At 48.9% G+C, this 14481-nt stretch overlaps 1 protein-coding gene across 1 annotated transcript in view; it reads left to right on the top strand.

The window, feature by feature from the left end:
• Nucleotides 1–304: 304 nt before the first annotated feature.
• MED27 (mediator complex subunit 27) overlaps nucleotides 305–14481 on the top strand; it is a 196914-nt gene continuing 182737 nt past the window's right edge. Inside the window, exons 1-2 of the mRNA XM_082657425.1 lie at nucleotides 305–525; nucleotides 3029–3173. Coding sequence (XP_082513551.1) covers nucleotides 323–525; nucleotides 3029–3173 — 348 coding nt within the window. The 5' untranslated portion in view covers nucleotides 305–322. The remainder of the gene's footprint in view (nucleotides 526–3028; nucleotides 3174–14481) is intronic.

Genomic DNA, 14481 nt, shown 5'->3' on the forward strand with positions numbered 1-14481 from the left:
GGACACCTTAACGCTCTGAGCAATTCTTTTCCATATGACTCCCAAGAGTGCAAGTTTGGGGAAGTGAGGGAACTTTCTGTATTTCCTTGTCACCATTAAGAAAGCCGAGCGTGCAGCTCGACTGCCCCAGATCCAGGGGATCACTTTCCTGCCCACGCATGTTTAAAGTGGAAACCCTCTCTGGGACAGGGCTCTGAGGGATCACCTGGGCCGCCCCACCCCGCGAGAACTACATTTCCCAGAGCCCTTCGAGGGCTTGCGTCATCAGCGAGCGCGGCTTTTTGCTCGCTGGTTTTGGAGGGCCCACTGTGGCGGCGGCAACATGGCGGACGTGTTAAGTGTCGGCGTGAACCTGGAAGCCTTTGCCCAGGCCATCAGTGCCATCCAGGCGCTGCGCTCCAGCGTGAGCAGGGTGTTCGACTGCCTGAAGGATGGCATGCGCAACAAGGAGACGCTGGAGGGCCGGGAGAAGGCCTTCATTGCGCACTTCCAGGACAACTTGCATTCGGTCAACCGAGACCTCAAGTAGGTACCGGCTGAAGGGGCCGGGGACCTCCCGCCCTGTCCCGACCCCGCGCGAGTCTTCTCAGTCAGGGGCTGCTGTCCATTTTCCTTGCTCTCTTGCTCCCCCTCCCTCCTCTCCAAGCCTCTACCTGCCCCTCAGGGCCACCTCATCCTCCACCCCCGCTTTCTCGTCTCCCTTCTCTTGGCCTCCAGGTCCTGGCTGTCTCCCTCCGCCCTGGACCCCCTCAGTGGTCCTTCCATTTCTCACTGGGGGACGTGCTCTCCCCAGGAGCTTCCACTCCTCATCTCAGCTCGGCAGGGTTCTCACCTGTGGGCCCGCTGGGCCCCACCATGTCTGATAAAATAGTACCAAACAGGACCTGCCCAGCGCTGCCCCAAAGCCAAGTGCACTCCATCTGATTGGCCCCAGGTTTTCGTCCCTGAACCTGGAATTCATCAGTTCCACTCTAACCCACCCCCAAACACGACAAAATAGGCTTTGTTCTTTCTTCCCCTACCCCTTCCGAAACCACCTGATCAGTACTTTCACTCCCACTCTCACTGTTCCTCTTAAGTTTCTGTCTCTAGAGAGACCTAATCTCTGCCTTAACCAGCTTAATCACTTCTGCTTACACCTCCCCCCGGCCCCCAACAAATATTAATTTGTGGTCTTTTAGGGTTAAGGATTGTATATTTCTTTCTTACAAGTCACCTCCTTCTACTTTGTAAGTGAAATTAAGTGAGAGGATGTTTGTAAAATGCCTGGCACATAGTAGGCCCTTTTTAATTGGTTACGTCCTGGACTTGCCTTCCCCTGCTTATGAGAGTCAGTCCTTTCCAGGAGGGTTAGAATTGCAGGATTTTTTGCCTTTTACCTCTCAGAACTGACCTTAGCAGGGGAAGGCATTGGGTGAGCTAGTCATCCTATAATTTCTGGAGTGGCTGGGTTTTTTGTTTTGTTTTGTTTTTTTCCCGTCTCAACTTGGTCCCCTTAGTAACCAGATGGAAGGAGGAGGTAGGATGGAAGAGGAGGTGGTGACCAAATGATGGGAGCCTCTTGTTATTTATTTATTTATTTTCCTCTAAGTAGCTGCCATTCTTGTTTTGGGGGAAAGCCAGGAAGTCACACACCCCTCCTCAACTCCCACATCCACTTGCTGTTCTCTGGTGCAGTGCCCGTTAATACTTTCCCTGCTTGAGGGGATGCGCTGGTGGTTCTTTCCTCTCCTCCGTCTCCTCTTCGATTGGCTTCCCTTGGTAATATACAGGATGTTGTAACCCTTCACCATTGTAGAAAGCTTAAGAATGTTGACATCACCCCTTTGCCTTCTTAAATCTTTAGACAGCAGTACCAAGAAGAAGGTGGCTGAAGATTCCAGAATGAACGTGGCATGAGCAGCTGTCCCTACAAAGCCTTTGTTGACGCTTTGAGACTGGCCCGTCAGACTGGCGTGCTTCTGGAATGTGCTTTTTTTTTTTTTTTTTTTTTGCGGGACGCGGGCCTCTCACCGCTGTGGCCCCTCCTGTTGCGGAGCACAGGCTCCGGACGCGCAGGCTCAGTGGCCATGGCTCACGGGGCCCAGCCGCTCCGCGGCGTGTGGGATCTTCCCGGACCGGGGCATGAACCCATGTCCCCTGCATCGGCAGGCGGACTCTCAACCACTGCGCCACCAGGGAAGCCCTGGAACGTGCTTTTGCTGTTGGCTCCCTTTCCCAAGCTGCTCTAGAGGTTTTTATTTTGCTAGACTGAAGCATGTTTCTTTGACACAGCCCCTCGGTGCTGTCTTCCCATTCCGTTTGTTTACTTTATCTCTTCTTTGTTTTTTTTTTTTGCGGTACGCGGGCCTCTCACCGTTGTGGCCTCTCCCGTTGCGGAGCACAGGCTCCGGACGTGCAGGCTCAGCGGCCATGGCTCACGGGCCCAACTGCTCCGCGGCGTGTGGGATCCTCCCAGACCGGGGCACGAACCCGCATCCCCTGCTTCGGCAGGCGGACTCTCAACCACTGCGCCACCAGGGAAGCCCTCTTCTTTGTTTTGTTAAGTTTTAACATCTGTGAAGCACCACGTACAAATCTATCTCTGTGTGAATGGTAAATAATCATCATTTATTCAGGTACTTGCTGTTCTGCCAAAGGTACTGATCTGTACGTGGGTCTGAAAACCCTTAGTGAGAAGCAGTGTTATATTGCGTTTCAAAATTCCAGAAAGTGTCCTCTCCCCCCACACCCCCTCAGAGAATGATTCGAGTTGTTCAAGGCTGATTTTAGGAGGCTTACTGATTTCATCGCTCTTAACCTTTGTTCTCCTTTAGCATGGCGCCAGAGAGCTCAGTTGCAAAACAAGATCAGCCCCTAGTTAGGGGTTGTCTCAAGTGGCCCTAGTCTTCTTAACCTTTCAGAAAGTATTTCTTCTTAAGGGACCTTTGATGGGCGGTTTGAAGAACAGCCGTTGACCAGTGTGGTTGGCTTAGCACTGGAGTTGCAGTGGACCCGGGTTTATTTGCTGTATCTGTTTACTTTTCAGTGAGCTGGAACGGCTGAGCAACTTGGTCGGCAAGCCTTCCGAGAACCATCCTCTCCATAACAGCGGGCTGTTGAGTCTGGATCCCGTGCAGGACAAAACCCCTCTCTACAGTCAGCTCCTTCAGGCATATAAGTGGTCAAACAAGGTAAGGGGGACATGTCAGACATGGAGCTAACATAGGAAAAAGCAAGTTTTCTTGCATTTCATAAAGGCAGAGAGTGAGGGTTTTTCTTTCCTTTTTTGTTCTGATTCAGCATCGGGTTACAGAGTTGGAAGTTTCAGGCTTCCCTCTGAAGTCTTTGAGGATTGTTCAGAGTCAGGTGCGTTTAACCTGGTTGCTGGGTGTAGGGAGCAGCTTTTATGAACCCCATGAAATCACATGCAGAATGTTGTGTGTGTGTGTGTGTTTTTCTGGGGAGGACTTCCTAGCTTTCATCAGATTCTCAGAGGGGTCCCTGACCCCCAGAAGGTGAAGGACTGCTGGTCTCAGTGTGCAGCCACTCACATGGTTTATGTTGCTTGGCCTGTCCTCCCCATTGTTGATGGAAGAGCATCACTAGAGTTTGGTAGATTACTGTCTCTCTCTCCCCGCCCCCCGCACCGTGCCACGCGGCCTGCGAGATCTTAGTTCCCCAACTAGGGATCGAACCCAAGCGCGGAGTCTTAACCACCGGACCACCAGAGAAGTCCCCATCTCTCTTTTTTTTTCTTCATCTTTTTTTTTTTTTAATTGAAGTATAGTTGATTTACAGTATCGTGTTAGTTTCAGGTGTACAGCACAGCGATTCAGTGATACGTGTGTGTGTGTGTGTGTGTGTGTGTGTGTGTGTGTGTGTGTGTGTGTGTGTGTGTGTGTATTCTTCTTCAGATTCTCTCCCTTACATGTTATTACAAACTATTGAGTATAGTTCCCTGTGCTATAAAATAGGTAACCAGCAGTAGGTCCTTGCTGCTTATTTATTTTGTACGTAGTAGTGTGTATACTATGTATAAAATAAATAACCTCCTAATGCTCTCTTTGCTCTAATTACTCTACACCCGTCTGAGGGAGATTGTTCTAAACGCTCTCCCTGGGATTTGCTATTCATGGTTTCCTGCAGTAGGCAGGCCCATGGCGTAGACCTTAGGACGGCTGTAAAGGAAAAGTAAGCTGCAGTGTAAAAATAACAGGAACAATTAGGCTCAGAAGCCTGGAAACAGTTAGTCTGTTTACTAACAAGTTCCTCTTGTTCGGGCGCTGTGCGTTATTGTGTTGTGTTTGGTTTTGTTGCTGCTGAGAGCAAGCTAGAATATATGTTTGGAACATTTTGGGAAGCTTTCCTCATTAGACTGCTACCTCCCTGGAGATAATAGTTCTTACAGTTACTGATTGTGAACTGCTCTGCCCCCTCCAGTTATCCGTCATCCTTTTCCTCTTTCCTGTGGTTCTTTTCCCTCTCAGGTCTTAAGTGACAGGTGAGCCTTGACAGTGTTTCCAGTGTGTAGAATTTTTCCTTTGAATTTGTCTGGAAGAGTATTTAACATTCTTCGGTTTGCAGTGGAACCTTGAACCTGGGATGCGTGCATTTAACCTATGAGGCTTGTCCTCCAAGCTCTGGGCTGCTGTTGACAGAGACCCACTTCAGTCTCGAGGATCAGGGTGCCCAGGCGGTATGGGGATCTGTCACTCTCCTGCCCCGTCTACGCCTGCTTCCCAGTGTTGGCCTGATATCTCCCAGTGGTGGAAAAGACACACTGGCAGCTGTAGGTTTGCGTGGTCCTTCTACTAGGTGATCTCCAGGTGTCCACACCAGACCCTGAAAACGGATTCTGGCCCTGTTTGGTAGGTGGCCCCTACCTACCCAGACAGCTCATTGAGTTAAGGGGGTGGGATTCTCTGACTGCCCAGTGCAGATCAGCTAAAGCACAGGAATTGGGGCTGCTTGGAATTAGATAGAGGCAGGAGAGGACGCAGGGCAGACAAGAAATTAGAGATGTCTGTTGCAGTTGCCAGGGCCAGACATGAGACTGTTCTGGCCCTACGCAGATAGCCCTGCCCTCTCAGGGTTTTCTGTTTGAGCATCCTTATTTCCCCAGGGGCACGCTTGGACATCCTAATGTGAGTTTACCTGGTGATTGGGTGGGATCTGATCTGTAGGTGACTTATTTCTGGTTGGACTCCTGGTAGAAAGTCTTGCTTTTTGGCGTTTGGACGTGGAAGCTGTGTTCATGTATCACGTGGGTAATGTTCTTGGAATAGGCTTGAGGGATGGACACTTCATTGGTGGGAAGATTTAGGCTGATCTCGAAACCATGAGTGCGTGGGACTCAGTGGAAGCGACTGGTTTTAACTTGAAGTGATGACTCTTAACTTTTGAATGAAGGTAGTTTTAATTGTTTGCTGAATTTATTAGAGTATAAAAATAGAAGACCCTGTCCCTGCCCCCCACCCTTGCCCTCAGGTGGAAAAGAGGATGTGTTAAGGAAAAGAAATATTACGTATGTGGAAATTCTTGTCCTGGAGATGCTACAGCTTAAAACTAGATGTAGAAATGTATCACAGATTTTAGGTCCCATATGAGCAGTGTGAGTGGTGTAGGGGTTCAGTCATGTCCTGGCCTGGTGCGTGCCTCTGAAGTAACTGCTGTTCCACCAGCTTCCGAGTGCCGCAGCAGAGAGGGGATTTTGGAGTCTTAAAACATTCATTGGCAAAATAAAGAGAATGTTTAAGAGATGTTTATCTTACCCCCTTATTTTATAGCCAAGCAGACCAAGGCCAAGTGAACCAACCTGCTCATGGCTTCATAGCTAGACTAGAATTTGCCTTTCCTGATGTAGGTCAGTGTTCTTTCCTCTAAAACTGGATGCTTTCATCAGGTTTGGCTTAAGGTTTTGACTATACCAAACATTTCTCCCCCTTTAACCTTCATCACAGGAGCAATTCATATGTTATATTTTATTCATAAACTGGTATCACATTTTACTCATTTTTAGTGGTTTACTGAAGGATGGAGATGGCAAATACATGGGACATGGTCCTGAAACTGTCACTCTTGTCCAGGGCAGACGTCACTAACCACCCTCTGTATTCTTTCCTGCTAAGGCCACCTCTGGGCTCACAACTCTGTTCTGGGGCTAGGCAGCCCCTGCCAGTTATTCAAAGGTGGGCTACAGGGGAAACGTTTTTTATTTCTGTTATGGTAGATAGTGTCCTATTTGACTATTGCTCATTTATACCTTACCTTACTCTGGAAGGGATTTAAGATCTATTATACACATACTGTACTTCAAACCTTGAAAGGAAAGAGGAAAACAAGGGTAAGGATGCCTTATGTACATTTCTTTAATAAACTCAAGAAGTAGCCCCAAGAAACAAGCCAGTATTCTTATTTCCAGCTGGGGATATGGAAGCAGCAATGATATATGTTTATCATGCCTCTCTTACAAATGAAAAGAGCTTTTTAATGGCAAAAGCTTTCATCATTCTTCATTTTACCCTCGACGAGTTTAAACCGGAAAGTGCATTAATATGTTAGGTGAAGTTTAGGGTAACTTGCCAATGTCAGCTTTCTGCACTGTTGGCTAAGAATTGAAGGAAGTGTGGGAAAGGCTTTGATACCACCCATTATGTGATGAACTTTCTATTTTATGTGCCATTGGCCATAGATAAGTCTCATTCACGCTTACTGACTAATTATTTTCTTTAGGGGATTGTGTAATTTTTGTAAAGTCAGTCAGAATGTTAATTACATGGTAGTTGGCATAATTGTTAGGATAACACATTTAAAAATTAACGTAAAAAAATAAAACTTAATCTAATCTAACGAAATGATGTCAAATTGCTGGGAGCAGCGCTTTTCCCGTGCTGAATTGGGGAAAGAATTTAGCTTTCAACTCTTGTGCACCTATAGAGTATTGTTCTGTAGAGAGATGACAGGCTCTCGACGACGGCAAAAAATAATTGACGTCAACGCGGTCCTTGCTGTAAGATAGTGAATGTGAACATAATGAGGAAAGAGAATCACTTAAATGCCCCCCGAAGCCTTAATCATCATGACTTGGGGTCAGGCGCTGTTCTGGACTGTTCTTATTACGTTCAGATATGCTGAGAGTTAGGCTGAACTATTCTCAAGGCCCCTGTCCGAAGGTTTCCAGTGTCCTGTCTCCAGGCTTTGATTTCCGGCTTTGACTTTCTGCGTTTGTTTATGGCAGGAGGCTGCTCGTGTATTTGCCTGAAAAGGGGGCGAAGACTTCAGCCTTTTCCTGGTGATGTCTCAAGCAGCAGAGACCCCAGAAGTGTCGCTTTCTCCCCGGGTTGGGAAATGGGCCCTGAGGACGGGGCTGGCGCTGCCTTTTCTTTGTTTTTGCATGCTTAATTTTTCACTTTTATTAGAGAAAGAGCAAATTTCAATTCCAAGGGTATTCAGTTGGAAAGGCTGAAGACATTTGCTCCACTCTACCTTCCCGAGCTGTTCTCATCAGAATCTGGTTACTCAGTGGCTTTAAGTTGCTGTAACATTCATGTCCCTCACATCCAGCCTTGAAGGTGCTCTTGACGTTTTGGCATCATGGAGGTAACGGGTAGGATTGGTTAAAACTGCAACACGGAGCCTTTTCCCTTAGGGGCCCCGTCCTCTTTTAGGTCCCTGCGGAGAGAGACAGTGTCCCTCTCGTTCCCAGGGGGGAGTCCCCAGCGCCTAGCAGGGCTCCTGGTACTCAGTGCACAGTCAATTAAAATTCACTGAATGAATGAAAGAATAAGTAAAAAGGGTTTTCTGTTGAATTTTTAGTTTACAGCCCCTTGTGTGGTTTGCTTGCTTGTGTTTGGGCCATTACTGAGAAATTTAGTTGTGTTACTGGTAGATGAGAGAAAATTCTCAGGTCCTGTGCTGGAGGCCAGGGCCAGATTCCAGAAGCGTAATTTGGAAGGAAAGGTGAGGTCAGTTGGTGAACTGATGATAAATAAACTCTTTGAGGGCTGAGGTTGGAAGTTTCATCTGTGTTGCCTGTCACCTGGTGTTCCCTTCCTGAGAGAGCCGGGTTGGCAGCCAGTGCTCAGGAGCGGGTAGGACGTGGTAGAAGTCGTCCGGAGTTGACTGAGTCAGCCTGATTTGAGCGACAGCACCTGATGTCAGGTGTTCTGCGGCAGCTGTTGTTTTGACAGAAGTGCGAAAACTGGGAAGAGGCGAGTCAACCCCATCAGCTTCTTAGGGATTATCCCACTTGGTGTGTTATCAGTAACTAATTTCTGTTCCTAGTGTTTTCCTTATCACCAGACCCACCCCCGACTCACTCAGGGAATATGGATTCATTCAGAACATAATGAGGAAAGAAAATCACTTAAATGCCCCCCAAAGCCTTAATCATCGTGGCTTTGGACCACGCACTGTTCTGGATTGTTATTATTAGCAGAGGTGCAGGTACCATTCTTAGAGGTGTTCTTCCACCTAAATCTAACCTTCCTGGCTCCCTGTCGCTCAGCATGAACTTACCAGCAGAGTGAGTTTGACTGCAATAGTGGCTGCCCTAGTTGGCCTTAAACCCTGCACCCTTCTCCTCCCTCCCCACCCAAAGCCCTGATACTGTGTGAGCCATTATGAAAAGAACAAAGAGTAACACAACCAAACAGGAAAAAGAACCAAACAAAACCAATCTCCGGGGTTTCTAGATACTGTTGGATTCCTTGTTGGTAGAATGAAGAGCTGGACTGAAGATCTCTCGAGTCCCTTTTGGCTGTCACTTGTGAAGGAGCAGTGGAATCATTTATGCATTTCCATTGTTTTGGAAATGAAAGTGTAACCTGGGGAGCAGAGGAGAGTAATTCTTGTCCAGTAACGTTTCTTAAGCACAACTGTTGTGTACGCTACAGAGCATCTCAGAACAGACCAGGATAGAGCAGCAGCCCTAGAGGCCCTTAGGGGAAGATTACCTTTCAGAGGTTCTCTAGACAGCAGTAGCCTCCTGTAACACACCGAGTGTAAGCCGTCATGAAAATCACCTGATGCCCCCATAGTTCTAAGTGGGTTCCACCCCAAGGCTTTGGCCTAATTCCATATCTTTATGTTCTACTTATTAGTTGTGGTTTCTGAAAATTGTCACTTTGTTGTGGCCTGGAATCAGATGTGTGATTCCCTCCTTCTTTTTCTCTAAAGGAGCAGGAACTCTGTTGAGAAGCTACCCTGAGCAGGCTGCAGAGGCTGCTGGCTGTGTGTCTCACGTGCCCTGCAGGAGTCACTCTGTCCGGGGCTGGGGGTGAGGGGAACTCAGCCTGAGTCCCTCTTTGGCTGTTTTATAGCAGCCTTTTCTGGGCTGATTGGGTTTGTGCGGTTTGCCCAGAGCTTTGTGTACATTGTAACCATAGCCTGAAAAGGCACTTTCTCTTCTCTTCCAGGAATGCTTAGTAGACAGGAAATGGTCCCATATCATTTTTGTTCCTGGTGAGTTGCACATTGACGGTGGGGAAGGACGTGTACCATTATAAGTGCAGAAAGAATATGATGTTACGCCTCCCCTTTTGCTTGTCTTCTTTTCCTCATGGCGGGTGTGGGCTGGGAAAGAGCTGAGAGAGAACTAGCGCTTCTCTCCTGTGGTCCACGCCTGCTCTGGGCCAGCCCATCTGTTTTGCCGCTTCACTTGCCAGCCGTGCACGGATGACACCGCACTCCAGCCAGCCTAGAAGCTCGCCTGAGATCCTGACCCGTGTCAGAGTGCCCGCTGGACATCTGCACGTGGGACTCACAGGCTTCTCGGGTAGAAGGAGCCCAGGACGGAAACCCTGCCCCCGCCCCCAGACCTGCTCCTCGTGGTGGGGTGCCTGGACCCTCACACCTGCTGACCAAGATCTACTGATGCCACCTCTCCAAAACCGCTTAGTCTTTCCTCCCCACCTTGACTGCCGCTGTCTGAGCCCAGGCCCCCCTTATTGCTTGGGGCAATGCTACTGCCTCCCCTCTGGCTTCCTGCCCCTTCCCACCCACTGCAGCCATTTTCCGCTCGGCAGTTCCCAGGGACCTGGAACAAAGAAGACACCTGATTGGTTGCTCCTCAGTGGTTTCCTCCATCTCCCTTAGGATTAATTCCAGCTCCCGGCTGGCATTGGGAGGCATTTTAGTTATCGTACCCAGGGGCCTGAGTCCAGAAGCAGACAGACCTTTGGCCAGACTTCTTAGCCTCAGTTTCCTCATCTGCAAAGTGGCACGAACAGTCCTGCGTCTTAGGGTGGCTGTGAGGATTCCGTGAATACTCTCTTGAGTATGCAGCGCAGAGCCTGGCAGATGACCTTTACCATTAGCAGTCCGGGTGCAGGGCCTCATGGCCTGGCACCAGCTCCCTTCTCTAGCCCCCACCCTTCCTTCCTTTCTTTCTGGGGGAAAAAACCCCTAAACTTTTTATTGTGGAAAGTTTCAAATTACACAAAAGTAAGAGAATTATCTAATGAGCCATTGTCTACTCAGCTTCAACAATTAAAAATATTTTGCTACTCTTATTTCATTGATTTCCACATCCCCCTACTCTCTTTTCTGGGAGTCAGGGGTGAGGACTGGAGTATTTGAAAGCAATGCCCGACGTCATGTCATTTTATCGGGAATCCTTCAGTGTTCAGCTTCCTTTCTTCCCACTTTCCCTGCTCTTATTTTTGCCACTTCTTGTCTGCAAAATGCATTGCGGTTCCCTAGAATCTTCTGATCTCAGGGTCTTTGCACATGCTCTTCTTCCTTCTCCCTCCTTTCTTTGGAAAAGTCTTAGTCATTTAGGTCTTAGACTTCCTCTGGGAAGTCTTCTGAGACGTACCCAGATCAGGTGCCCCTGCGTTTACACCTGTGACAGCTTTTATCCTCCTCTGCCTGTTCGTTATCCCCACAAGGGTAAGCCCTGTCCTGTGTTAGGACTTAGACTTTGGGTGTTATCTAACACCTTTGAGCCTCAGCCTGCTGGGCTAGAAAATGGACATAATACCAGTCTCATCGGACTGGTCCGAATGTCTAATTAGAAACTGTATATAAGGTTTCTGGTTCAGGGTAGGATGTATAGTGGCCTTTAGTAAATAGTTGACTGCAGGTAGCTATTTCCTAGTAAATTGAAGCCTGTAAATCTCTTCCTCTTTCCTTTTTAGATGACGACCAGTTTGAGTTTCCTCCCTTCTGAGTCCGCTGCTATTTACTTGCCCTTGACCTTCTGCAGCTTTGTGTTGTTGTTGGGTGTGGGGGAACTGAAAGGGAGGAGGTGTGGAAGGGAGCGCCTAGAGGCTTTATCCCTTCTCTGGCGGCCATGCCCTAATCTTAAGGACCTCTGGGCTGGGCTCGGGAGCTCCGCCCTTGGGTCCTGTGCCTGTGCCGTCAGCATTCCCCTTCTTTTGCAGCAGTCACGTGTTTGTTTGGGAGGCTCCCGCAGCCTCTCTGGAGCTGGTTGCCGCGCTCCCTGGGCCGGGGCCCTGCTCAGCCTGCTGCTTTTCCTCGCTGACTTGACCAAGTGACCGAAACTCCCAAGACCCTCACTCCCCCCGGGGACAGTATACTCATCTAGTAGGTTCTGGCAAGTCAGTAGCTTGTTGCACCGTCAAGCTTGCCTCAACCCTGTGGATTGGAGGCTCTTTCTGAAATCTCTAGTTTCGTTTGGGGCTGCTCCGCTAGACGCAGCCCGGTTCCTCTGGGAGGAGCCCAGAGATTACAGCGCTGCTGCAGAGGAGCCTCCAGAGTGACCAGGCAGAGCTGATCTGGTCTGTGTTTGCCCCACAGGCTTTCAGCAGCTGCACTGATCGCACTGCCGCAGCTGCTCGCCCTCCAGGTCCGTCCCCTCTCCTCGAGGGTTGGGGCTCTGGTGTCACTTTGAAGGCCTCCCGTCGGGGACACAGAAGACACTCGTAATTGAGCCCCCCCCACCTCCCCGTATTTCCAAACAGACTCCAGGCACTGTGCCCCCTCTGGCCGAGTGTTAGATCTCAAGGGGACCTCCACGATCAGGTGGGGCAGCGCCCCTCCTTTTATAGAGAGAGCGACTTGTCCAAGGGCCACGCCGCCAGCCCTCTAACTGGGACCCGCAATGTTCGGTAGCCTGAAAAGGGAATGTCATCCGGATGTCCAGGCAAGCAGAGAGGTTTCTTCCACTGTTGAAGCCCATTAAAATCTTGCCATTTACCTGTGGTTTTGTGTCTGCTGATCCCCCTGTCAGTGAAGCAGGAGCAGTGGTCAGTCCACATGCTGTATCAGAGGGAACCATGGCGGTGGGTGTGACCCATTGACAGCTGCAGTCTGTGCGCAGACCAAGACTGCGCGGGGCCCAGCCCAGGCATGGATGTGGCTCAGGGCAATTGCCTTGACCTCCATGAGCAGAGCAGCCCCAGGCCCCGCAGATTCAGAGAGGCAGGTACCCTCATCTGCTTTAAGCTCCGATGTGATAAGTATGATATGAGAAGTTGGGATCTTAGCAACTAACTGGCATATTTGCTGGGCATGTCATGAAAAGAAAGGTACTGCCTTGGAGCCTCTTATCCCCTTCCTGGCATGGGTGGGGTCCCCAGGGATGACTGTGTAAAGATAAGCCCCCTGCCCACTTTTTTCCCCTTTTTAACAGGAATTGTACTTAGTCCTCCAGTGGGTTCATGGGATGCCGGTTGCTCTTATTTTTTCCCCGTTTGGATGTTTCTGTGTGTTTTAGGGTTGGAGGGTTACGTCGTACCATCATGATTTTCAGTCAGTAGGCTTCTTGAATTATCGATCACTTATTAGTAGTTGCCGCCACTGAGCATTTGGGCTCGGCGCTCTTCCGATGACCATACACAGTAGATTTGGAAGCGAGAGAGTCTGCAGGTTTTGAGTGTGTGCATGCATTCATACGTGAGAAAGTGGTTGCACTCGGTGTAAAATGCTCAATCATATTAATTTCCAAACTGCTTTTGAGTAGTGTGCTGTTTGCTAGGAAGTATCTAATCCGTCTATTGAACACGTGTTTATTGGGCATCTACTATGTTTCAGGCACTGTTCTAGACTCAGTGAAGGAAACTGATCAGTTCCCATCTTCCTGGAACTCCGCATATATCCAGTTCTCGAACTTGATCAGCACATGCCCAAAGCACATGATTTTAACAGTAATTCCTGACTCCACTATTGGTCTTTTTTCCCCTTTAATCAGTGGCCTTTCTGTGCCTCAGTTTACCTGTCTTTACTGTCAGAAAGGAGCATAATTGATAGGGTCTGGGTGACTTAATTGACACCTGTAACTTATCTAGAACAGGGCCTGAGCATAAAGGAAATTTTGTCTTGCACTCCTGACATCTTAAATATCATCCTGTTTTTATAGTTTGGTGGATTTTAATTCTGTCCTGTGCTTAACGCAAATGCAAATTTATTGCTGTGATATACACTTTTCTGGTTTGTTTGCCCTTGGCATGTCACCAGTTTGCCCATATTCTGCTGTAGCCTAAGGTCGCGCTTGTTTTTCTTTTCTTTTTAAATAAATTTATTTTTAATTTTTATTTATTTTTGGCTGTGTTGGGTCTTCATTGCTGCTCACAGGCTTTCTCTAGTTGTGACGAGTGGGGGCTACTCTTCGTCACGGTGCATGGGCTTCTCGTTGCGGTGTCTTCTCTTGTCGTGGAGCACGGGCTCTAGGCACGCGGGCTTCAGTCGTTGTGGCTCACGGGCTCTAGAGCGCAGGCTCAGTAGTTGTGGCGCACGGGCTCTAGAGCGCAGGCTCAGTAGTTGTGGCGCATGGGCTTAGTTGCACCACCTCATGTGGGGTCTTCCCGGACCTGGGCTCAAACCCGTGTCCCCTGCGTTGGCAGGCGGATTCTTAACCACTGCGCCACCAGGGAAGTCCCAGGTTGTGCTTGTTTTAAGGGGTTTTCATTGATTTTAAGAGAACACTAAATATCTATCTTATATTTGTGTCCAAAGGCAAAAAACCCATCAATCAGTCAGGGTACTGACTTTCTGCAACCGTTGACGTGAGAGCTGACCCAGTTGGACTGTTTCTGTCCTGAAAGAACTCTCCCCGCGCTTCCTTTGATATGGATTAGTGACTGCAAAGGGTGCTGCACATGTGTTATTCTCTCTTATTTGTCAGTGGGTCTGTTTATTTTCATTTTTATTTTTTTTGGCCTCACCATGGGGCTTGTGGGATTTTAATTCCCCGACCAGGGATTGAACCCGGGCCCTGGCAGTGAAAGCGCCGCGTCCTAACCACTGGACCGCCAGGGAATTCCCAGCGAATGGGTCTGTTTAAATTTCATTTAAATACCTGGAGCCCTGAAGGCTGATTTTGCCCATGGGTAAGATTGGCCCTGTGCACTGACTTCAGTGTCTCACCAGGGGCGAGCTGGGGCCCGCTGCCTGCGCTGTGTCCTCTCCTGTTGCCTGGCCACCTGCCTGGCCGTCCATCCAATCATTTGTCTAGCTCTCTATTTAAAATCACACTTGATAATTCAGTATGTTTCCCAGAGAATGAGTTGATTCAAAATCCTACATCATCCATGGTGT

The sequence above is a fragment of the Grampus griseus genome (genome assembly GCF_964374135.1).
Source record: "Grampus griseus genome assembly, chromosome: 6".
Classification (NCBI taxonomy): domain Eukaryota; kingdom Metazoa; phylum Chordata; class Mammalia; order Artiodactyla; family Delphinidae; genus Grampus; species Grampus griseus.